The 22,760-nt window shown below is 59.9% G+C and overlaps 3 protein-coding genes across 6 annotated transcripts; 2 read left to right on the top strand and 1 right to left on the bottom strand.

The window, feature by feature from the left end:
- Nucleotides 1-4,015: 4,015 nt before the first annotated feature.
- Nucleotides 4,016-10,907, top strand: BCL6B (BCL6B transcription repressor). 4 transcript variants are annotated; one of them, XM_039231490.1, is made up of 10 exons: nucleotides 4,016-4,065; nucleotides 4,591-4,781; nucleotides 4,980-5,201; nucleotides 5,312-5,644; nucleotides 5,870-5,994; nucleotides 6,531-6,695; nucleotides 6,808-6,938; nucleotides 7,044-7,181; nucleotides 7,561-7,793; nucleotides 8,469-9,700. In XM_039231490.1, the coding sequence occupies exons 2-9, from the start codon at nucleotides 4,603-4,605 to the stop codon at nucleotides 7,675-7,677; spliced, it is 1,410 nt and encodes a 469-aa protein (XP_039087421.1). In that variant the 5' UTR covers nucleotides 4,016-4,065; nucleotides 4,591-4,602; the 3' UTR covers nucleotides 7,678-7,793; nucleotides 8,469-9,700. The 4 variants fall into 4 exon arrangements, with proteins under 4 accessions (XP_039087421.1, XP_039087420.1, XP_039087419.1 ...); XM_039231489.1 differs by lacking the exons at nucleotides 4,016-4,065; nucleotides 8,469-9,700 and adding exons at nucleotides 4,102-4,123; nucleotides 10,631-10,907; XM_039231488.1 differs by lacking the exon at nucleotides 4,016-4,065 and adding an exon at nucleotides 4,102-4,123 and having other exon boundaries at nucleotides 9,609-9,700.
- A 1,260-nt stretch (nucleotides 10,908-12,167) lies between these two features.
- On the top strand, nucleotides 12,168-15,765 carry SLC16A13 (solute carrier family 16 member 13). Its single transcript, XM_039231493.1, has 4 exons — nucleotides 12,168-12,806; nucleotides 12,928-13,071; nucleotides 13,675-14,412; nucleotides 15,188-15,765. Exons 1-4 carry the CDS (start codon nucleotides 12,608-12,610, stop codon nucleotides 15,385-15,387), a joined length of 1,281 nt encoding a protein of 426 aa, XP_039087424.1. The 5' UTR covers nucleotides 12,168-12,607; the 3' UTR covers nucleotides 15,388-15,765.
- A 552-nt stretch (nucleotides 15,766-16,317) lies between these two features.
- Nucleotides 16,318-19,063, bottom strand: SLC16A11 (solute carrier family 16 member 11). The gene is made up of 4 exons (XM_039231492.1): nucleotides 18,048-19,063; nucleotides 17,639-17,782; nucleotides 16,701-17,468; nucleotides 16,318-16,601 (listed from the first exon to the last, which is right to left on the bottom strand). Exons 1-4 carry the CDS (start codon nucleotides 18,247-18,249, stop codon nucleotides 16,372-16,374), a joined length of 1,344 nt encoding a protein of 447 aa, XP_039087423.1. The 5' UTR covers nucleotides 18,250-19,063; the 3' UTR covers nucleotides 16,318-16,371.
- Between the last annotated feature and the right edge of the window lie 3,697 nt (nucleotides 19,064-22,760).

The raw sequence follows: 22,760 nt of genomic DNA, 5'->3' as shown, positions 1-22,760 counted from the left end.
ACTCTGCCAGGACCTCCTGGTCCTCACTCCACCCTCCATAGCCCCCCAAACTGAGCAGCTGACCCCAGCTCCCGATTCTCGGCAGAGCCTTTGTGGGGGTGAAACAGAAATCAAACACCATGCTAACGGCTGGGGATGTTGGGGGGCCTTCTGGACTCGGCCTTTGGTTTCTACCTGGGGGACTGCACTCGGGGGGCATAAGAGAAAGCCTCTCCAATCGTCCCCCCCACTTCCAAGACTGACAAAGCCCAACCCCACCCCAGCACGCACCTCCAAACCTCCCCCCCAACCGCCACGTCTCTCCTGAAAACAGGGGACACTTCCCTCCCCACTTACCTCAGCTACTCTCCCCTGAGATCCTGGTCCCCTATTTTGAAGGGAGCAAAATTTGGGGTGCATCCCTCACATTTGGGGTGCAGGAGAAAGGAGCCGCCCCAGTCGCATCGCTGGCCTCCTTCCTCTCGGCTGGCTCAGGGAGTGGGGAGTGCCCTAGGGAGGGGGGACCCCCACAAGAGAGCTCAGAAGGGGGTTCCTCCATTCCCAGTCAGAATTGGGGACACCCCCCCAAACCCGTCCCAGCCCATCCGTCTCCAACTCGGCGGGAGAGGCAGCTGCAATGCCCCAGTCAGATTCCCCCAACACTACATTCCTCACCCCATCTAGAGGGGTCCCGGGGGCTCCAAAAAATCCCAAAAAAATCTAGGATGTTGGCAGGACGGTCCTGGACTAGCACCCCAAATTTGGGGTCCTCAGATACCCCCGTTTTTTCAGGAAAATTCCGTCTTTCACCTGCCTCCCGCCAGCCCTGCTCTGTCCCGATGCCAATTTTGGAAGTCACTCCCTCCCTCCTCCTCCCCGTCTCTCCAGGCCCCCCCGCTCGGGGGCTAGGGTCCAGGAAACCTGGTTTCCAGACCGGGGGGCACTCCTCGAAGGGCCAGGGGCCAGGAGGTCAAGCTCATAGCCCCAGTCTCAGGGAAGCAGGAAAGCCCGATCCTCCCCTCCCCTCCCCCCTGGCTGGTCTCCGTGGTGGTTTAAGGGAAGCCTGGAGGATTGGAATCTGCCATTGCTGTTGCACAGGCAGGTTTTTTTCCTTGGGTTGGGGGGGTGGGCGGTGGGAGGGAGAGAGGGGAGGAGAGCCGAAGAGAGCAGGGACCCAGGCGTGCAGAGCTGGCCCGACTCGCCCCCTCGCCCCTGCTGCCGTGGGGCACCCCTCCCCCCCCAACCTCACCCACGTTCCCAGTGCTCTGTCTGCTTCCCGTTTGGGGCTCTTATCCTAGAAATTCTGGGTACAAGAATCACCTCCTCGCACCCCCACCCCCGCCTCTCCTTGCCAAAGTTCCAACAGCCCTGCCCAAGCCAGAGGCGTCCACTTTGCCACAGGACACCCCATTTCCCCCCGCCTTCCCGGAAAGTGAGGCGTGCTCCCTTAAGAAATTGGGGTTCAGAGTCTGAAACCGCCTTTTCTCCCTCAGATCTATCCAGGCCCCATAGAAATAAGAGGAGAGACCCTAACCACTACCTCTCCAAGTTCCTCCCTTCACACCCTGGGTGTAATTGGGGGCTCACTGACAAAAGAGATTTCTAGAATCTGGGGTGAGAGGGGGCTCTAAGCAAAGGACATCCCACACCAGCGTCATGCTCCAAATCAAGTGAACCCCTAGATCAGTCTGGTCGTATGACCCATCCCTCGGTTGCATCAAACACACCCAAAGAGTGGCCAAACACCCCAAAATAAGGACACCCCAAAACTTTAGTCTCCCACCCTGGGCCCTCACCTCGTTTCTCCCCCTAGAAAAAAACCTTCGTGGCTATCTAGGCATACAGTGGACTGGCGGACTGGCCCCCCTCAAAGTAACTTTCCACAACATTCGAATGTAAGGCTTTGCTTCCCCTCCATGACCCATAATCGCAGAAGGCCTTCGCACTTGCTCCCGGGTTCCTATCATGTTCCACCTCAAGCTAACAAAAAAACCTGAAGTGACATTTCGTGTCCCCCCCAGTCTAACCTGAGCCTTGAAACACAGATGGCTTCCCAAAACAGACTGTCCCTCAAATCAGCATGACTACCCCACTTGAAAGATCGTCCGATGGCTATGAATCCCCCAAACAACACCCTCATCCACCTCCTCAAGAACACCCAGCGGTCCGTCCTGATATTCCAAGCGGACGATCTCCAAATTATGGGGGTCAGAATCCCCAAAACTAACGTAGCTTCCAACTCAGCTCCATCCCTCAAACTTACCGTTGGCCCTGGGGCCTGAATGCAGCCCTCCAGTGCCCAGAACAATCGGACGAACTCAATGCCCCACCATAGACGTGCCCTCCACAACTGACCAGATAACACATCACCTCCACCCTGATACCAAAAGGAGCCCTCCCACCTCCCACCTCCCAACTGAGCAGAGACCAAAGTAACCCACACAGGCAAAAGCCACAGCGTCCACCCCCCCCCTCCCCGGGCCCCATCCTTAGGGGTCCCGGGTTCTCAGTTTCTCAGCTGCATGCAAATAAAGACACCCTCAGATCTGAAGAGGAGGACCCCAGGCCCAGGTATGCAGCTCTGTGGATAATGCGTGGATAGCTCTTCCTGGGCATCTGCTTTGCAGTTAGACTCATCTCTGCCTCCCCCGCCCCCGCCAGATAAACACTGCCACCCCCGACGACTCCCCAGACAAAATATGCGGGTGTGACCCGTGCCTCTCTCCCAGATCGGGGACCTAAATTTAGGGTTATCGGCCCCTCCTTCCCTCTCTCCCTCCTTTCACCCTGAGACCCTCCCTCCCTGTTCTCCCTTCTCCGTCCACCGCACCCAAATTTCATATTAGTGTTCACTAAAAATTCACCTCTACAGACAAACAGTGCTTCCAGCTTCATTAGAAAAGAAAACCCTGAGCACCCAGGGCTGAGACCCAGAGCCCGCGGATTTCTAACCCTAGCCTCGGAGGAAAGGCCCCTCTGTCGCCTAGCCCTCCCTCCCTCCGCCCAACCCTAGTCCCCTCCTAGGAGACAGAGGGACAAAATTAACCAGCGCACAGGGGAGAACGAAGGTTTCAGCCGCTCAGACCGAGTGGATCCTGCGCCCCGGTCCGAGTGGACCCCAGCCGGGTGGAGACGGCGAGGCGAGGCGAGGCTAGTGCTCGTCCGCCCCCTCGTGGAAGGAGTCGGGCATTGCCGGGGTTTGCCTCCTTGCCGCGCTGGACCCCGGCGTCCCGCCAGCCTCCGAGCGTAGCCGACGGGCGGGTGCCCGAGGCCCTAGTGAGCTGGGATTGGGGGAGGGCGCGCGGGCTTGGGGAGGGAGTCTGTCTCCCTGGATCCCTAAAAGGATTCAGGAGAGAGTTGGGAGCGAGAGTCCGGACGCCGAGGTCTCCTGAGCGTCTCTGGGCCCCCACCCGGGGCTTTCCCCACCTCCTCGAGGGGAAGCAGCTGGCGGAGCCGTCCGGTCGCAGGACAATGGAAGGAAACGAACTAGAAATCATATCCGTCCCCTCCCTACCCCGCCCGATCGGAGCCCCCCTTCTTGCGGGCACCGCCAGAGGAGCCTGTCATTCACACCACGCCCTCCCGCTGTCGGGGACCCCACCGAGTCCACCGTCGCCTCCCCACCCCTGGTGCCTTGGGCGCCCCTTTACCTCCTTGATCCCTTACGTTGGAAGCGGGGGGTCCCTGTATTCACTCTCCAGTGACAGGCACCCACTTCCAAAAGCCAACACACCGATTTTCGCCGCCCCAGGCCCCTCGACGACCCAGGTCGCCCATGTTTCCAATCTCGAGACGCCCCAACCTGCTCCCCAATTCCACTGTCCCATCCCCGGTTCCACTTTCAGTGGCCCGAGACCCCTGACGTTGCGACCACCCAGGGCTCCCGAGGTCCCGCCCTCGAGCCGGAGACCCCGCCCCGGGCTCGCCATCTGGAGGGCAAGGGAGGAAGGAAGGATACAGACCCAGGCGTTCACCCCACCTCCACCCCCGCCCCCGCCATCCCGGCCAGATAAAGGAGCCGAGTCCAGGAGGGGAGAGAGACCCCGCCCCCCTGAGAAGAGACGCCGCAGCCCCTGCAGGACGGGGGTAAGAACGCGAGACTGAGGGAGCCGGGCTCCTGGGTCCCCGGAAAGGGGTATCGATGGTAGGGAGACTGAGGCCCAGTGCTAGGGCTGCGCTAGGGGGTCGGGGACTAGACAGTGGAATTCCGTGCTTCGGAAAGGGAGCTTCGACTGCGATTTGGAGAGGTGTGGACCGCGGCCGTCTGGGGTCTCCAGGCAGGCGGGCCAGCCACGAGTGGGGCGCGCGGCGAGGCAGAGGGGGGCGGGGTGCCGTGAGGGCACGAGCCGTGGAACCCAGGAGGCTGCGGGCCGGTTCCCCACGCGGGCCATCGACGGCGCGGTCGGGACCCTCCAGCTCACTGCCCGCCCTGCGGGGTCTCGGGGAGGGGGCGGCGAGCGCCGGTGAGCTGAGGCCAGAACCCCAGAAACTAGACGGGTGGAGCGAGGCTGCGCGAGCCGGCCGGGGGGCTAGGCTCTAGCTGCGCGTCGGCAGAAGGGGCGAAGCGCGGAGGGCTTCGGGGTCCCTGAGCCCCTTGCTCGGCCCCCGCAGGCCTGCGTCGCGATGGGCTCCACCGCCGCCCCGGAGGGGGCGCTGGGCTACGTCCGCGAGTTCACGCGCCACTCCTCCGACGTGCTGGGCAACTTGAACGAGCTGCGCCTGCGCGGGATCCTGACTGACGTCACGCTGCTGGTTGGCGGGCAACCCCTTCGCGCCCACAAGGCGGTTCTCATCGCCTGCAGGTTGGAGGGGTGACTCGGGGGGGCGGGGCGGGGCGGGGCCAAATGGGCAAGGGGAAGAGCCAGGGGGCCTTCGGGTGGGGATCCAGAAGCTGGAGGCTGAGCGCCCCGGAATTGGGGCGATGGGGGGAGGGGGGAGGACCTGGGCGCGTCTCCCAGGGGTCCCCAGGCGCTAACATAGCCTCTCTGCCCTCTGCCCAGTGGCTTCTTCTATTCAATTTTCCGAGGCCGCGCAGGAGTGGGGGTGGACGTGCTCTCCCTGCCCGGTGGCCCCGAAGCCGGTGGCTTCGCTCCCCTGCTGGACTTCATGTACACTTCACGCCTTCGCCTCTCTCCCGCCACTGCGCCCGCGGTCCTTGCGGCCGCCACCTACTTGCAGATGGAGCACGTGGTCCAGGCATGCCACCGCTTCATCCAGGCCAGGTGAGGGAGCCCCAGCTCGGTGCCCTCCGCGGGGGGAAGTGGCATCCCGGGTGTCAGGGGCAGAGGCCAAGACTGGGAAATAGCACTAAGGCCCATCGCACTTTTCCCAGCTATGAACCTCTGGGCGTCTCTCTGCGGCCTTTGGAGGCAGGACCTCCCACGCCGCCAACCGCCCCTCCCCCGGGCAGTCCCAGGCGCTCGGAAGGACACCCGGACCCACCTACTGAGTCTCGCAGCTGCAGTCAAGGCAGCCCAGACCCCAAGGCCTGCAACTGGAAAAAGTACAAGTTCATCGTGTTAAACTCTCAGGCCTCCCACGCGGGGAGCCTGGCGGGGGAGACGAGTTCTGGTCAGCTTTGCCCCCAAGCCGGGCTCCCCAGTGGGGATGAGGCTTCCAGCAGCAGCGGCAGTGAAGAAGGACCCATTCCTGGTCCCCAGAGCAGGTACAGAAACTGGAACCTTAGGAATGGGTAGAGGCCAGCCTCAGCTAGGAGGCAGAGCCATTGGGCGGGCCTGGGGGGCCCCAAACAGAGGGTGAGGGGGTGGAGCTCTGGCAGCCCATGGAGATGGTCCTCGGTCAGTACTGGCTCACCTCCAGAGGGTAGGCCTTGGGCTCCAAGCCCTCCAGGGGAGAGCCCCCCTCCATATACTCTCCCCTCTCTGCCTAGGCTCTCCCCCACTGCTGCCACAGGACAGTTCAAGTGTGGGGCTCCAGTCAATACCCCCCATCTCCTCGCAGCCCCGGCTCAAGAGACCACTGGGTCACACTCTGGGCCGGCTTGTCCCCCACCAGGTAAGAGCCCTTCCGTTTACTTCCTTCATGGCTCTTCTCCCGGGGGCTGCTCCAGGCCAAGTTTGCGTCCAAAGGAAAGTCCCTTTCCAACCACCACGACTTAGAGTCACGGAGCTTTTACAAACCCCGTTGCCCAGGTCACGCCCGCCCCGTAGAGCAGAATGCCTGGAAAAGGGAGCCAGGTATCAGTACTTTTTAAGGCTTCCAGTGAGCAGCGAAGTCCTGGCCTGTTCCCATCAGGGGTGAGCGGTGGGCCCAGAGCTGGGCAGGGCTTCCCGGGCAAGAGTCGAGGGTAAAGGGGGCCAGTAACGGCGGCCTCCACGAGCCGCCACCACTACTGAAGAGGTTCGCAGAGTCAGACAGACATGAAGTCACATCTTGGCTTTGCCTCTTGTTAACCACGTGACCTTGAGTAAGTCAAACGAGCGCCAGGAGCCTTTACAGTAAATTGGGAAGGAGAAAACCCATTACCAACGCGGTCTGAGGACTCACTGGTGGTGGTGCTGTCGTGACTCGTGACCCGCCTCCCTTCCCAGGAAGTGAATTTTTCAGCTGCCAGAACTGTGAGGCTGTGGCCGGGTGCTCGTCGGGGCTGGATCCCTTGGCTCCTGGGGATGAGGACAAACCTTACAAGTGTCAGCTGTGCCGGTCCGCCTTCCGCTACAAAGGCAACCTGGCCAGTCACCGCACGGTGCACACAGGTAGGGGAGGAGAGGGCCCCCCTCCAGCCTCCCCCCTCCCCCCCCCCAGGCCTTGGTGTCCCGCAGGTGTCCTAGGGCAGAGTCCCTGACCTCCCTGCCTCCCTGCCCGCAGGGGAGAAGCCATATCACTGCTCCATCTGCGGGGCCCGCTTCAACCGGCCGGCCAACCTGAAAACGCACAGCCGCATCCATTCCGGAGAGAAACCGTATAAGTGTGAGACGTGCGGCTCGCGCTTCGTGCAGGTACCCAGCCGGCCCCGAGGCCCCGAGGCCCGGAGCGCGGGGCGGCCCGGCGCGGAGGGTCCCGCCCTCCTGCTGGCGCAGTCTGAGGTCCCCCTCCCCGCCCAGGTGGCGCACCTGCGCGCGCACGTGCTCATCCACACCGGGGAGAAGCCCTATCCCTGCCCGACCTGCGGCACTCGCTTCCGCCACCTACAGACCCTCAAGAGCCACGTTCGCATCCACACCGGGGAGAAGCCTTACCACGTGAGTCCCCGACCCCGCCGCGCCCCAGCCTGAGCAGGACCCCGCGTTCACCTAGGGGCGGGGCCCTGAGGGGCGCTCCTCGGAGTGGGCGGGGCCCTGGGAGATCGAGGGGGCGGGGCCGGGGCTGGCGAGGCTCAGGCACCCAACTTGGGCTCCCGGACTGGGCGCAGGCGGTCCCGCACCCCCGGCCCCCAAGAGGAGCTGGGGAGGGAAAAGGCTTTGCAGAAGAGGGCGGGGCCTACCGCTTCGGCCTCGGCTGAGGATCTGGGAAGACGCGAGGACCGAAGGGGAGCTGGTCAGTGGCCCCGCGCTCCCCGCCTAGAAGGTGCTTATGGAAGCGGGCGAGACCTGACCCGGCCGTCCCCTCCACTCCCAACAGTGCGACCCCTGCGGCCTGCATTTCCGGCACAAGAGTCAACTACGGCTGCATCTGCGCCAGAAGCACGGAGCTGCCACCAACACTAAAGTGCACTACCACATTCTGGGGGGGCCGTAGCCGAGCGCCGCCCCAGATCCCGCTCACCTCCTGGAAGCCGGGAGAGTTGCGCTCACGCCCGGGCCTCCCTGTTGGCCTTGGGCACGAGGAGACGGGTGGTGTGCAAGGCCCCTCTGGTATCAGAAACCGCCACCACCTTAAATTCTCACTGGGGGGAGGGGGGACGGAGGGGGAGCAGGGATGGCAGGTCGTGGCTCGATCTGCCTGTTTTGCTGGTCAAAACCTCTTCCCCACGATCGAAATTGTCCTTGAGACAAGCAAGCTGGGAGCTGAGGCAGGGGACAGACTGAGGCCCGGATTCCTCCAGGAACAGTCCTCCTCACCCCAGCCCCGTCTCCGATTGGTTTGTCTGTAAATATAATTTATTGAGGCCCGTGGGTGGCTCCAGGGCCTCCATTCGACTGCATTTCCCCCTCCCTCTTCCACAAGTGTGATCCAAAGTGACCTGAAGCACAGAATGCAAGGTCACAGCTCTGCTGGCAGAGATGAGCACCTGGCAGTGTCCTTAGGCCTGGGTGTTTTATGTTTATATTATTGTCATTAACTTTTATCTTCAGAATCGTCGTTTCTCCTATCTGTTTGCTTGTCAGTGTGCATAAAATGGAGCGAGGGTTTCTCTGTGTCCTGTCCCTGCCAATTGTAGGTCTGGAACCTTAATTTTCTAGGGCAGCACGGGGCACATGTGGGTTTGTGGCGCTGGGTCAGGAACCCTCTCCGATGGTCTGGATATTGTGGCTTCTCTAGCAGGCTGGAACTGGCTACAGACTTTTCTCTGTTTTCAAGACTTCTAGGAGCCTTTATGGTGAGCCCGACTGGGAAGTTTAGTAAGTGTCTCCTGGGGGCTGTGCATGTGGGGGGCGCTGTCAGTGTTGGAGGTGGGTGGGGATGATCGGAGAGGCCTTCTCTTACGGCCCTAACCCCCAAGAGTCCGGCCACCTGGGTTCGGCCGCACCACGTCTGTCTGGCATGAACTGGGCTTTAGTTGAGCCCAGAATCCACCTCCTGAGGCTTGTTCTGAGCACTGAGTTGATCCCTCAATGAGGGAGAGAGATCTGAAATTCCTTATCGGAGGTGGTGCAAGCTTTGCGGGTTCTGCCCAGCCTCTAAGAATGGTATGACCTGCGGATGAAATTATGAAACTCTTTATCTTGACTAAGAGCTGAGTCATGATGAGTCCTTTACTGCTGATGTGTCTGGATTTGAAAGTTCCTTGGGAGTCTCTCTACCTGAACAAACCCCTTCTCTCCTTAGTGGGGTTTTGGACGTCTTCTGACAAGTGGTCAGATTCTGGGAACTTTGTTGCCCCTAGAAGTCACTGGTGCTTGGTAACTTTCTTGCTTTAAAGAAGCCAGGTCTGTGACCGGGCCTTCCGGCCACTCCGTTCCTGCCTGAAACCAGTGAATGCAATAGGATCTTCCATAGGGAGAGAAAAGGGGCTGAGTTCCAGTCTGGATTTGCTAGAGTTTGGGATTATGATTGGGATTGCGGTTGGGATTTGAGATTTAAAAGAATAACTGACTGATGGACTTTCCAGTTGGCCAAGTGCCTGGGTCGGATGGAGAGATTTGTAGGTTGGTCGAGGGGCCCAGGCTCCAGTATAGGCCACGTAGGTAGAAAGTTGCGAATGGAGTTGCCTCTTAACTAGAATGTCTGGAATGTGAGATGATACTCTGAAGCCTTGATTTATGGTCTTTCCCCTCCTTGGGAGCTCTTTGATTGCAGGGTGTGGGTGGAGGGTAAGGAGCACTTTGAATTTCTGGGGTGGAGCTTGCTCAAGACAGGTCGGCACTAATTGCTGCCCCTTGAGGACAGGTGAGAAGGCAACTTTTCTCTCTTTCCCTCTTACTCCCGCCGCGGAGTTGAAAGCAGGGAGGGAAAGCAGAAGAGAGATATGAGAAGGAACCATGATTTTTTTTTTTTTTTTTTTTTAGCCAATTGGATGGGCAAGTGGAGAGCACCTAGGGGTGGAAATGTTAGATCTTGCAAGATCAGAATCTTGGAATAAAGAAGCCTCTCTGTGCTGCCTGATGTGTCCAGGGTTCTTGCCCGGGAGGATCCGGGAACGGGGTGAAGCTGGGAGAGAAGGGTCTTAAGGGTCTTCCCTTCCGGACTCCATCTTGGATTCCGTGCCCATGCCACTGCCCCGATCCCATCAGACACTTTGAGTGGCTCTTGTTCTCCCTTTGCCTGCCCTTGCCTTCCGGCTCATTGTGTGGGAACCGGTGACTTCATGAAGTTTCTCCGGAGCCACCTGCATCCTGCTCCTCTGAAGTCACTTCCTGGTCGAGGTGTGGGGGCAGGGAAGAAACTGGGAAGCCACTAATAATACCAAGGGGTGGGGGGTGCATCTGTGCTGGGGTGTTAATGCTTGGGACCCCCCCGCCCCTACTGCCACCAAGGAAAATGGACAGGACTTGGGTCCCCTGAGGACAGTAGAGGGTGCAGGTGGCAGTGAAAAGGCCATGTATGTGGTTGGAGCCAACATGCCAGCTACACCCCTCCCCCCCGCAAAGGTGCCTCGGAATCTGTCCACTGCCCGGAGCAGGCTCCTCTCCCACCCTTTGCATGTCCTGGGGGCGGGTCACTAATTCTGTGAAATTACCTCCCTTTTGGATTTAAATTCCTCATTTGTGAAAGAAGTCCATTAACATGGTCTGCTGTTCCTTCCAATATTTGCAGTTTGTGGTTGTATTTAAACTCGTGATCTAGATTAGATTTTTGTAAGTTAAAAAAAAAGCAAGCAAGGAAGCAACAAGGAACCTAAACTAAAATCTCCCTTTCCCCTCCGCCTCTAGCTTATGTCCTGTTGAAAAATGAGACCAGCTAATATTACTTATTCCCCCGCTACCTGTCAGGTCCTAAACTAAGCATTTTATTTTAGTGCATAGATTTTCTAATTCAATTCCCCTGACAACCCTAAAAAATAGGTACTCTTCTTATCCCCAATTTCCAGTTAGGAAAGCCACCGGAGAGGCTCAGTGTCTTGGACGGTATTTGGTGAAATCAAGATCGAAGCCTTGATTTGCTCCTAAAGGCTCCTTCCTGCACTATGTTATACAGCCACATCTGTTTCTACATCTTGCCATTATTTCCCGCCGGCCAAAGTTTTGATTCCACTTAAGAAAACAAAGTTTTGGGGGTATGATTATTTTTATTTCCCACGTATAAAATCATAAGGCTCAAAGTGCTTTTTGTAAAAACAGATATATCTTTGGGAGAACACAAGGAGGAAGGGGCAGAGAGGGGGGCAGAGGATCCTAAGCGGGCTCTGTGCTGAGCCAGATGTGGGGCTTGAACTCATGAACCCTGAGATCATGACCTGAGCTGAATGAAGTCTGTAGTTCAACCAACTGAGCCAGCCAGGCGGCCTTGCTTTTTCTTTTTCTTTTTAAGGTGTTGTTGTTGTTGTTGAATTTGAGAGAGACAGAAAGAGCAAGGGAGGGGTAGGGAGAAAGAGGGAGAGAATCCCAAGCAGATGCGGGACTCGGGATCCATCAGCTGTGAGATCATGATCTGATCTGAAACCAAGAGTGAGCCACCCAGGGCTTTTTTTTTTTTTTTTTTTTAAGTAGTCTTCACACCTAGTGTGAAACCCAGTGCATATCTCCAACTTACGACCCTGACATCAAGATCTGAGCTGAGATCAAGAATCGGATGCCCTATGGACTGAGCCACCAGGCAGTCTCCCCTCAACCCTACCCCCATTTGTCTGGATATGAGCCCTTGAACCCATTTTGCCAGGTCAGGATCCTGGGGAGCATGAATTATAATGAAGAAACAGGAACCCGAGCCCCGGGTGCTATCTAAGGTGAAGGGACTGGTTGGGTAGGAGTGTCCGGCGGTCAGAGCCTGGCTCTTTAGTCAACCTCATCAGATCAAATACTGAGATCAGGAAATTCTTGTTACCAGAGGGTGAAGGAAAAGGTTCCAGCCCCACCGAGGAAGGGGGTGTAGGTGGTGTTTGTGGGGCCCCGAGTGAGCTCACAGCCGCCCTTCCTCTCCCCAGTTATTTTTGGTCTCTGTGACCTGGTGATTTCCTGTTGGTGAAAACAGAAGCAATAGAAACCGAGCTCCCACTGCAGAAGCGAGCGCCAGCCGTCCAACCGCTGGACCTTCCCCTGGTCTCTTCCTGGGCCTTGGAAACCCTCCGGGACCCGGGCATCTAGACTGGAGCGTCCTCGGGCGCCGGGGCGGGTGTTTTGTCTGACACTCTCGTCGCAGAACCGCTGCGCGCACCGGGCGACCTGGCCTTGCAACCAGGCCCCTCGTTGAGCAAGTGGGTGTCTTCCTCTCCTGAACCAGTTCACCCACCGCCTTCCCGCATGAAACCCCCTACGTGAGAGTCTTGCGGCGGAAATCCGTACGGATAAAAGTGGGCAGGAGACACAGCGGCCTCGCAGACCATCCCCGAGTCCCACGGGGCCCACCCCGCCGGCCTCCTCAGGTCCCCTCTTTACGCATGCGCTCCACTCGCTGTCCGGGTCCGGGGACGCAGCTCTAGGCCCCGCCCCGCCCATCTGGCTCCGCCCCCTGCTCAGGAGTCCCGCGTCCCCACCGGCCAGTGGGGCGCCGGGATGTGGGCCGGGGTGGCCGCGTAGCTGACACTTACAGTGATCGCCACACGGAGGCTGGCGCGCCGCAGGGCTGGGGCCGGCACCCCGGGCCGCCTAGCGGCCCCTCGACTGAACGTCGGGCCCCCCTGCCCGGGCCGGTCCCGCCCAGGCCACGCCCCCCGGGCGCCGCTCGCCCGCCCTCCCCACCCGGGTCGCCCCCTTCGGGGACAGGCGCAGGCGCCTCTCGCAGCTTCCCTGCCGTTTAAAAGCCCTGCTCGGTGCCTTCCTCTTTAGCAGCCTGCCCTCCGCCGGCCGGGCGCCTCGGGGGCGGAGGTGGGGCGTCCCGCTCGCCCTGCTCGCGCCCGGCGCGCTCCCCGATGGCGCGCAGGGCCGAGCCCCCCGACGGGGGCTGGGGGTGGATGGTGGTGCTGTCCGCCTTCTTCCAGTCGGCGCTGGTGTTCGGGGTGCTCCGTTCTTTCGGCGTCTTCTTCGTGGAGCTAGTGGCGGCGTTCCAGGAGCAGGCGGCGCGGGTGTCCTGGATCGCCTCCATAGGGATCGCCGTGCAGCAGTTCGGGAGTGAGTGCCGCGCCCGGCCCGGCGTGCGGCGACCCTCCCTCGGAAGGGACGGGGGGCGCAGGGGGGCGAGGGGGAGGGCGCTGCCGGAGATCTCCTCGCAGAACCTTTTCCTCTTTCTCAGGCCCCGTGGGCAGCGCCCTGAGCACGAAGTACGGGCCCAGGCCCGTGGTGATGGCAGGGGGCATCTTGGCTGCGTCGGGGATGCTGCTCGCCTCCTTCGCTACCTCCGTGACCCACCTATACCTGAGCATTGGGCTGCTCTCAGGTGAGGCCCAGGACTAGGGCAGGAGAGGGAAAGGGCCTCCGGACTTTCACCTGCTTCCTGCCCCTTCCCAAAGGCTCAGGGAGGAGCCGTCAGAAAGTTTCTTCGAGCACCTAGGCCCCGAAGGGAAGGTTTGATGAACGCAGCGTGGGGATATTGAGAAATTCAGAGGAGGAGTCCAGCGTATGCAAGCCCAGGGCTGGTGGGGCCGGAGTGTAAAAGGAAGAATTACCCTACGTGCCAGGTTCGGTGGCTGTGAAATCAATCTCATTGTCAGATTTGCATACAGACCAAGAAGGCTTGGGAAGCTTCTGTAACTTGGCTGGAGCTCACCGCGGTCAGAAGTGGTACAGAGCCCCAGCCTAACTCCAGAGCTCTGAGCTACTTACCGCACAAACAGTATAGCTAAGCCTCCGCGGTCCAGTGAGGTGTATTACCGCCATCTGCAAGATGGGGAGACCGAGGCTGAGAGATGGAATAAAACACAGGATATCGATGCGAGACGCTGTAATCAAAGCCTGTGCTACATCCGGGGCAGTGGTGGGATTACTGGGTGCCCTGAGCTCCCTAAGAGTCCCCCAACCCTTGTCTGTTCCTTTTTGACAGGCTCTGGCTGGGCCTTGACCTTCACTCCGACCCTGGCTTGCCTGTCCCGCTACTTCTCTCGAAGACGATCCCTGGCCACGGGGCTGGCACTGACGGGCGTGGGTCTCTCCTCCTTTGCCTTTGCCCCACTTTTCCAGTGGCTGGTCAGCCGATACGCCTGGCGGGGGGCCCTGCTGCTGGTGTCTGCCCTCTCCCTCCACCTGGTGGCCTGCGGTGCGCTTCTCCGGCCGCTCTCCCTGACCGAGGACCCTGCCGTGGGTGGCCCCAGGGCCCAGCTCACCTCCCTCCTCCGTCATGGCCCCTTCCTCCGTTACACTGTGGCCCTCACCCTGATCAACACTGGCTACTTCATCCCCTACGTGCACCTGATGGCCCACCTCCAGGACCTGGGTTGGGAGCCGCTGTCTGCTGCCTTCCTCCTCTCGGTGGTAGCTATCTCCGACCTCGTGGGACGTGTGGCTTCTGGCTGGCTAGGGGACACAGTCCCGGGACCTGTGGCTCGACTCCTGATGCTTTGGACCACCCTGACTGGGGTCTCGCTGGCCCTGTTCCCCGTAGCTCAGACCCCCACGGCCCTGATGGTTCTGGCCGTGGCCTATGGCTTCACATCGGGGGCCCTGACCCCCGTGGCCTTCTCGGTGTTGCCTGAACTGGTGGGGACTGGAAGGATATACTGTGGCCTGGGACTGGTGCAGATGGTGGAGAGCATCGGGGGGCTGCTGGGGGCCCCTCTGTCAGGTAAGGGGGACTGGGTTTCTGGGGGTGGGGCAGGGCTGCCATGTCATGGGATTCAGGGAGGGAACTTTTGTTGTGTTTGTGAGTATTGCCCTCCGGAATGGCACAGACCGTCTATGGCCATACCACCCTGAACCCACCCGGTCTTGTCTGATCTGGGAAGCTAAGCAGGGTCGGGCCTGGTTAGTACTTGGATGTAAGAGCACAGAACACAGACGGCATGGCCCACACAGTAGCCCCAGAGTGGGTCCATGGGGCAAAGAAATTGGGGACTGGGGGCAGATTAAGGGGAGCTATGAGGAGCCCTGGGCAGGGTGTCCACAGCCTGGGTTTTCAGAGGACCTGGCTGCACCTGGCCAGACACAGCCCGCCAGCGTCTACACTTTTCCTTGGCCTACTGGGCCCCAGTCCAGGTGTCTGAGCCGTCGGGTCAAAGTTCTCCATGCCCCAGATGCCAAAACCTTCAGACCCTTAAAGTTCTCCTCTTAACTATTAACTCAACGTGTAGAAGGGCCCCCGTTGCTTGAAAGAAAGGCCTGGGGGTGTCTGGCTCGATGCGGACACCCCGTCTCTGCCGGCTGGCTTGGAGGCCCCTTACGAAGGCAGGAAGGCGGTGGACGCCTTAGAAACCTCCAGGGCGCAGAGTTCTGGAGTGAACCCAGCCCTGCCTTGCTGAGTTCTGACTCTTCCGAGATGATGGGTTCAGGATTCTTTTCTTCCCTCCCCCCGTCTCGGGAAACTGGTCACCATGTGTGTTCTTTTTCTCTCTTGGATCTAGGCTACCTCCGAGATAGGACAGGCACCTACACGGCTTCTTTCGTGGTGGCCGGGGCCTTCCTTCTGGTAGGGAGTGGGCTTCTCATCACGCTGCCTCACGTCTCCTGCTTTTCGGCCTCTGCCTCCAAGCCCCAGGAGCCCAGGACGGAGGCCATGGATACCAAAGTGTCTCTGACCAAGGAGGCGCGGCAGGAGGCCTGACCTCTGCAAAGGGTGGTCAGACCCAGAAAGGGGTCTTCTGAGCCATCCTGGTGCCCACAGAACCACGGTGCCCAAGAACAAGGCCTCTTGACCCGCCTCCCCCCAGGCCAGTGAGTCACACGTGGCAGCCCTTTGAAGCACTTTGAGGACTCCTGGCTCTTCTTTGCTCCCACGCCCCGGATCCTGGAGCTCAGCCTGCTCCCCTGAGCTGTGAATCAGCCACGAACACCAAAGGCCACAATCTTAATGTGGCCTATATGTGATCTCTACGTTGCCTACCAGCTCTCTTCTCTGAAGACCGATGGTTGGGAAAGAGGGATGCCCTTCTGCGATATGCGTACAGGAGGGAAGTGGATAATAATCAGAACCTCAAAAAGAGCTGGGGCCCATGAGCTTGGGTTGGCTGAATGGGTTCACGGCTAGGAAGTGGGAGGGGGCCTGCTCTCCGCTCTCCGGGCCACGGATCCTCTCTCTTGTCCACTGACCTCCCCTTCACCAGTCTCCCCCCCCCCCCCCCCCCGCCCCCGCCCGGCCTCCGGACTCAGAAAAGAAAGGAAGACAGCAATGAGGACACAGGGTGGGGGGAGTTTGGGAGGGGCAGCTAAAGCTTAAAGAGCTAAAGTCTGGGTCTAGCATTTCCCACAGGGCTGTGGACGGAGCCAGAACTCCAGGAAGACAGCTGGGAGGGCTGGAGGAGGCAGATAGCTCCCTGGCAAGCTCCCCGCCCCCATCGCAGGGACAATGACCAGCAGCTTCTCAGAGGCTCCCTGTTAAAATGGCAACAGTCTGGAAGGAGACAGGTGGACTGGCTGGAGAGACAGAAAGACACCCCAGAGTTCAGTGGGATCCCGTTCCTATGAGCCAGCCTTCTAGAATATCTTATCTTCGGTAGAATGTTTTCAAGCGCCCTAGATTGGCTGCCGGCTGGAGTTTGCAGGAAACCGGATAGAAATTCTTTATTGGGGGAGTGGCTCAAACAAATCGTCAACAACTAGTGTCCCGAGTGGACTGAGGGCCCCCCGAGGAGAGCAGGGCGGCCGGAAGAACAGGGAGCAGTTCCCGGCTCTCGGGGGGAGGGGGGGCCGGCCCAGGGGCTGGACGCCAGGAGGGCAGCGCCCCGGGCAGCCCCATGTAGATGACGCTGCCACAGAGAATGAAAGAGCCGCAGGCGAGGAAGGAGGCGGTGAAGTCTCCCGTCTCGTCCCTTAGGAAGCCTGCGAGGAAGGGGAAAGGAATTTAGAGGCCGGGGACCCCGGGGGAGGGGAGGAGGCAGAGGTTGGGGTGCGAGCCGCTCAGCTCGCTCGGGCCCTTACCTGACAGGGGAGGGCCCAGAAGCCCCCCCAGACTCATCAGCATCATCACCAGCCCTGTGGCCTGTACGACACCTCCGACGCCCACGAGCCCGGGGAGCACGCCGAAAACCAGGGGGGCGTAGCTTCCGGCGCTCAGCCCGTAGGCCCCCGCCGCGGCCAGCAGGGCCCCCCAGCAGCCCTCCTGGCTCCCCGCCAAGGGCACCAGCCCCACGGCCAGCAGCCCCAGCCCGGTCAGAGCCGCGAACACCAACAGAAGCCGCGAGAGGGGCACCCAGCCCTGGTCCGCCAGCCAGCCGCTGATCAGCCGCGCGCCCGCGTCCCCCACCGCGGCCACGACCACCACCAGCGCCGCCCCGTACCCGCCCAGGCCCCGGTCTAAAGCGTGGGGGGCCAAGTGCACGTAGGGGACGAAGTAGCCGCCCCCGACCAGGGCTGTGCCCAGAGCAAACACTGAGAAGGCCCGGCGCGCGAAGAGACCCAGGCCGAGGGCAGCGAAGGGCCCGCGGGGTGGCGCCGGGGGGTCGCCAGGGAGCGCCAGGGGTCGCAGCAGGGCGCCGCAGGGGGCGAGGTGGAGGGTGACGGCGCCGAGGAGGAGCAGGGCGCCCCGCCAGCCGAAGGTGTCAAGGAGGAACTGCAGGCTGGGCGCCAGGAGCAGCGAGGAGGCGCCGTTGCCCGTGAGCGCCAGCCCCACGGCCAAGACTCGGCGGCGGGAAAAGTATCGCGACAGGGTCCCCAGGGCGGGGGCGAACACCAGGGCCCAGCCGGAGCCTGCGAGCGGACAGGACGGGGTGAGGACAGGGACCCGGGACGCTTTGCCGGGGCAATCCTAGCCCCGCCCCTCGCAGGACGCCCCGCCCCTGTGGCCTCCAGGCCCCCAAGAAGCGCCCATCTCTACCATCAATCACCCCTTAGGGACCCGGGTGTCCCTCTCCCCTCACCAGCAAGGATGCCCAGGCCAAGGTAGAGGTGCAGCAGACTGCCGGCGAAAGCGGAGAAGACGAAGCCCAGCGAGGTGAGGACGCCCCCAACCATCACCACCGGGCGCGCCCCCCAGCGGGTGCTCAGGGCGCTGCCCACTGGGCCTGGAAGGGGGCGGAGTCAACGGAAGACACGCCTCTGGACCCCCAAACTCTATCCCGCGCTCCTCCTTGGCTGCTTGCCAGGCCTAAAACGGCCCCCTCCCGGCCTAATAGCTCCCCCCCCCCGCCCTTGACCTCAAGACGAGACCCTCTGTTTTCTAGAACTCGTTCCCACCGGCCGCCCTGTCTCAGGCTGTCTGGTAATCAGACCGCGCGCACGCTCCGCCACCCCACCCGGGTCCCCGCCTCCCACCGGGGCCCCCCTCACTGGCTGCCTGCTGCACCGCCAGGGCCAGGGCGCTGACCCACGCGGTGTCCTGAGTGCTCCGGTCAAAGTGCTCCGCGAGGTCGGGGAGGGCAAGGCCCAGCGAGCGCAACAGCCCGTAGGAGAGCCCATTCACCGCGAAGGCCGCGGCCGCCACCGCCCAGCCCCAGCCCCCGTCGGGGGGGCCGGCAGGCTTGGGGGTCATCGCCGTCTGGGGAAGGGGGAACACACCGCGTCTACGCCTCCTCTAGGAGACCCGGGCATCCCTGAGATCCAGGTTCTGGCTGCTGGCCCGGGGTGGGCACGGCGCCCTGGGCACGACAGGGCGGGGCGGAGGGAGAGGGAGTTAGGCCCAGGGATCTAACCGGGACGGGGGGGACAGCCGGACCCCCAGGCCCGGGGCTCCCCCTCCCACGCCCACCCTCCCCCCTTACCCGACCTCTCCCGGCGGTGGGGGAAGGGGGAAGGGGAGGACGCCTCGGCCAGGCTTTCTGCCCGCTTCCTGGGCGGGCGGGGCTCCGGAGGGAGCGAGCGCCGAGACGCAGCCCCACCTGCACCGGCTCTCTCGGTAAACAGCTCCCCACCGGGGACCTGGGCCACCTGGGACGCAGGGGTGCGGAGCGGGGAGGGAGCTCACCGCCAGCCAATCGGCCGAGCCGCGGGGGCAGGACAGCCGCTGAGTCCCACGAGTATTGAATTCTATACACACGCCTTCATACACACACCTACACACACACGCACACACACACACACACACACACACACACACACACAGACCCCCCTCCCCACCGGGGAAGGGGGCGGGAAATATGAAGGCGGCCCTGACTGGTTCAAGCCCACGCACCTGCCCCCTGCTTCTGGAGGAGACTCCGGGATTGAAATCTGGGGCAAACCCAAGGTCTGTAGGCAACACGTGGAAATGGGGGTGACCCCCCAAGGCCGGAGGTGCTGTGCACTTTTGTTCTCAGGGAACATTGCTGGAGGACCAGGTAGTTCTCGCTATCAAATCACTGACCTCCACTGAGCGCTCATTCCTTGCTCAACAGTAACCGATCCTCAAGGCCCCGGGGGAGGAAGAGATTCCTTTACTACCTGTCGCTGTGATGGACCAGGCACTCCCTACCCCTGTCACCTGCACATGCTCACAGTAAACCTGTGAAGGTGTCGCGCCCAATTTACAGATGAAGCCGTTGAAGCTTAGAGAGGTTAGGTGCCTTTGCCCCAAGCAACGCAGCTGATGGAAATACTTGAATTCGGATCTGCCCAGCTGCAGACGGTAAATGGAGAACAGGCCTAGGACTGCGATAGAATGTGGCAGTGGAGGGGACGGCCTGGGGACATTGTGATGCCTGACTGGCCCGGAAATGGCAGACCTCTGCAGGGCCACAGAGTTCTTGATTCTAAGAAAAGGGTCCCTGGGAAGAGAAAGGACCCTTGGGATCAGACTCGCTCAAGATCCAGATTCGAATTTTAAAAAGAGTAAGAAATCTCAGAATTGCCCCCAGGTGTTGATTTCGTGGGGAACTTTATTTAAAAGTATCCTTTTTACACCAAGGTTCAGGTTACCATTGCTTTTACTTCAGGTATTGGAATCAAGAGATCTGTGAGGCGCCCGGCGGCTCAGTCGGTTGAGCATCCGACTGACTTTGGCTCAGGTCATGATCTCAATAGTTCCTGAGTTCGAGCCCCACGTCGGGTTCTGTGCTGACAGCTCAGAGCCTGGAGCCTGCTTGGGATTCTGTGTCCCCCTCTCTCTCTCTGCCCCTCCCCTGCTTGAGTTCTGTCTCTCAAAAATGAATACACGTTAAAAAAAAAAAATGAATCGGGGCACCTGGGTGGCTTAGTCGGTTAAGCGTCCAACTTTCGCTTAGGTCATGATCTCGCGGTTCGTGGGTTCGAGCCCCACGTCGAGTTCTGTGCTGACTGCCAGCTCGGAGCCTGGAGCGTGTTTCAGTCTGTGACTCCCTCTCTCTCTGACCCTCCCCTGCTCACGCTGTCTCTCTCTCTCTCTCTCTCTCTCTCTCCTAGAAATAAATAAAAATATTTTTTAAAAAAAAGAATCAAGAGATGTGTTCTTTGGTTTAATCATTGCACAATATCATAGAAAATGTGGCGATCTCTGGTTTGGAGCAGGCGTCACCCCAGAGCCACGTGGGGGCAGTGTTCCCTAATTGTTGAGATGGCGTCGCCAAATCGGAGGAAAACAACCACATTTCTCTACTCTGGGGATTAGGCCTTTAACAGTCCAAAGAAGACTCCCCCGCTCCCCTCTGTCCTGTGCCTTGCAGCCCTCAGCGCCTCACCTGCTCCACCGACGTGCCTGGCTTTTTCTCACCTGTGAATTTCGGCCCGTGTGATGCCATCTCCTTGCACCGACCTGTATGGGGAAGAGGAGCCCCTGAAGGCTTACCGCCCTGCCCCCCCTGCCCCTGCACCCTGGGAAAGTGGTCTCCTGCTTTCCCTCCCGGGCTGGGCTGCTGCTGCGGGAGGCGGAGCCTGAGCTAGCAGAGCCTCACTTCCTGGGTTGACGGGTTGACGGGCCGGGGCTTGGGGCAAGCAGTCCCCCCTCTGAAAAAAAGCCCGCACTGTGGGCTCAAAGAGGAGACCGGCACCCCTGGGCCTGGCGGTTGTACAAAGTGACCCTCAGCACCTTTACAGGCTCCCTGAGAACCTAGAGGGCATTCCAGGGCCTGGGACTGGGCCGGCCGACTGGTGGTGAAAGGGCACGGCCATCTTCCATCTACCTCGTGCTCCCTACATTCTTAGCCAAAATGACTGTCACTTTAGGTCTTTTGCTGACGGAGCTAACACAGCACGGGAGGTTGGGACAATGGACCCCAAGCCGGACTTTCTGGGTTTGACTCGCGGCTCAGCCACTTATCAGCCGTGTGATGGTGAGCAGGTTACGCATCTTCCCTGTGCCTCGGTTCCCCTCTCTCTAAAATGGGGATAATATATGTGGCTACGTGGTAGTGTTGGTATGGGATTAAAGGAGTTGCTGTGCATACACACGTGTGAGTACAAGACTGGAGCAGTGTTGGTGCCTGTTGCTGCTATTGCTGGGGGACCCTGGCTGGACCCCACAGGACCCTGCCCTGTCCCTGCCTGGCTACTTCTATTAATGCCTCGATGGCAAAGAACCACATTGGTCTGGCAATGAGCTCTCAGTACAGCTACATGGGTTTTAAGATGTGAATGGGGACAAGGGCACCTGGGTGGTTCAGTCGGTTAAGTGTCCGACTTCGGCTCAGGGCATGATCTCACGGTTTCTGAGTTCGAACCCCGCGTCGGGCTCTGTGCTGACGGCTCAGAGCCTGGAGCTGCTTCAGATACTGTGTGTGTCTTTCTCTCTGCCCCTCCCCCACTTGTGTTCTGACTCTGTCTCTGTCAAAAATAAACATAAAAAGGGGCGCCTGGGTGGCTTAGTCGGTTGAGCGTCCGACTTTCGCTTAGGTCATGATCTCACGGTTCGTGGGTTCGAGCCCCGCGTCGGGCTCTGTGCTGACGGCTCAGAGCCTGGAGCTGCTTCAGATACTGTGTGTGTCTTTCTCTCTGCCCCTCCCCCACTTGTGTTCTGACTCTGTCTCTGTCAAAAATAAACATAAAAAGGGGCGCCTGGGTGGCTTAGTCGGTTGAGCGTCCGACTTTCGCTTAGGTCATGATCTCACGGTTCGTGGGTTCGAGCCCCGCGTCGGGCTCTGTGCTGACGGCTCAGAGCCTGGAGCTGCTTCATATACTGTGTGTGTCTTTCTCTCTGCCCCTCCCCCACTTGTGTTCTGACTCTGTCTCTGTCAAAAATAAACATAAAAAGGGGCGCCTGGGTGGCTTAGTCGGTTGAGCGTCCGACTTTCGCTTAGGTCATGATCTCACGGTTCGTGGGTTCGAGCCCCGCGTCGGGCTCTGTGCTGACTGCCAGCTCGGAGCCTGGAGCCTGTTTCAGAGTCTGTGACTCCCTCTCTCTCTGACCCTCCCCTGCTCATGCTGTCTCTCTCTCTCTCTCTCCTAGAAATAAATAAAAAACACTTAAAAAATAAATAAACATAAAAAGAAATAATTAAAAAAGATGTGAATGGGAACAAAGAGGTCACATGCATTTTTTTCCCTTTATGGTGAGTGGCTTTCTCAGCATGTCCCAAAGTTTATGAGAAAATGCTCGCCTCCCTATCTTGATGCTAGAAACAAAAAATAAAGGTGTCAAAGTAAGTTTTGTTTGTTCGCTCCTTTGTACAAAATATTTCTAGATACCTTCCATGCCAGACGCTATGCTGAGGGGTACAGATAGGAATGTTACCGTCGCTCCCTTCCCAGCCCCCACAGTCAAATTAGGGAACAGGTGAGATACAGAGAGCTCAACACAGAGAGAGGGACACACACACCGCAGAGTGCTGCATGGAAGGAACTGACCCATTCCGCTCGGGTCTGCTGCTGGGAAGGCTTCACAGAAGAGGAGCCATTGAAGCTGGGTCTTGAAGGATGAGTAGGAGTTTGCCAGATGGTTGCCGTGGGCAGGGGCGTTCCAGGCAAAGGGAGCGGCTTGTGGAAAATCACCAATGCCCGAACCAGCCTGGCATATTATTTTATAAGTGTATTCTTTTTTTTTTTTTAACGTTTTATTTATTTCTAGGAGAGAGAGAGAGAGAGACAGCGCGAGCAGGGGAGGGCCAGAGAGAGAGGGAGCCACAGACCGAAACAGGCTCCAGGCTCCGAGCTGGCAGT

This window comes from Hyaena hyaena, unplaced genomic scaffold (genome assembly GCF_003009895.1).
Source record: "Hyaena hyaena isolate Hyena2069 unplaced genomic scaffold, ASM300989v1 scaffold_58, whole genome shotgun sequence".
Classification (NCBI taxonomy): domain Eukaryota; kingdom Metazoa; phylum Chordata; class Mammalia; order Carnivora; family Hyaenidae; genus Hyaena; species Hyaena hyaena.
Note: the sequence above shows the minus strand (reverse complement) of the source record. Positions and strands in the feature narration are given on the sequence as shown.

Excerpts from the sequence above, each read along its gene's own strand:
- BCL6B (XM_039231489.1), top strand. Across the intron at positions 5,995-6,530 it reads GCCGGCTTGTCCCCCACCAG|GAAGTGAATTTTTCAGCTGC; the intron begins GTAAGAGCCCTT and ends CTCCCTTCCCAG. Across the intron at positions 6,696-6,807 it reads TCACCGCACGGTGCACACAG|GGGAGAAGCCATATCACTGC; the intron begins GTAGGGGAGGAG and ends CCCTGCCCGCAG.
- SLC16A13 (XM_039231493.1), top strand. The coding sequence starts at position 12,608 with ATGGCGCGCAGGGCCGAGCCCCCCGACGGGGGCTGGGGGTGGATGGTG. Across the intron at positions 12,807-12,927 it reads CGCCGTGCAGCAGTTCGGGA|GCCCCGTGGGCAGCGCCCTG; the intron begins GTGAGTGCCGCG and ends CCTCTTTCTCAG. Across the intron at positions 14,413-15,187 it reads GCTGGGGGCCCCTCTGTCAG|GCTACCTCCGAGATAGGACA; the intron begins GTAAGGGGGACT and ends TCTTGGATCTAG.
- SLC16A11 (XM_039231492.1), bottom strand. The coding sequence starts at position 18,249 with ATGACCCCCAAGCCTGCCGGCCCCCCCGACGGGGGCTGGGGCTGGGCG. Across the intron at positions 17,783-18,047 it reads GGCGGTGCAGCAGGCAGCCA|GCCCAGTGGGCAGCGCCCTG; the intron begins GTGAGGGGGGCC and ends GCCCCCTTCCAG. Across the intron at positions 16,602-16,700 it reads TCTGGGCCCTCCCCTGTCAG|GCTTCCTAAGGGACGAGACG; the intron begins GTAAGGGCCCGA and ends CCTTCCTCGCAG.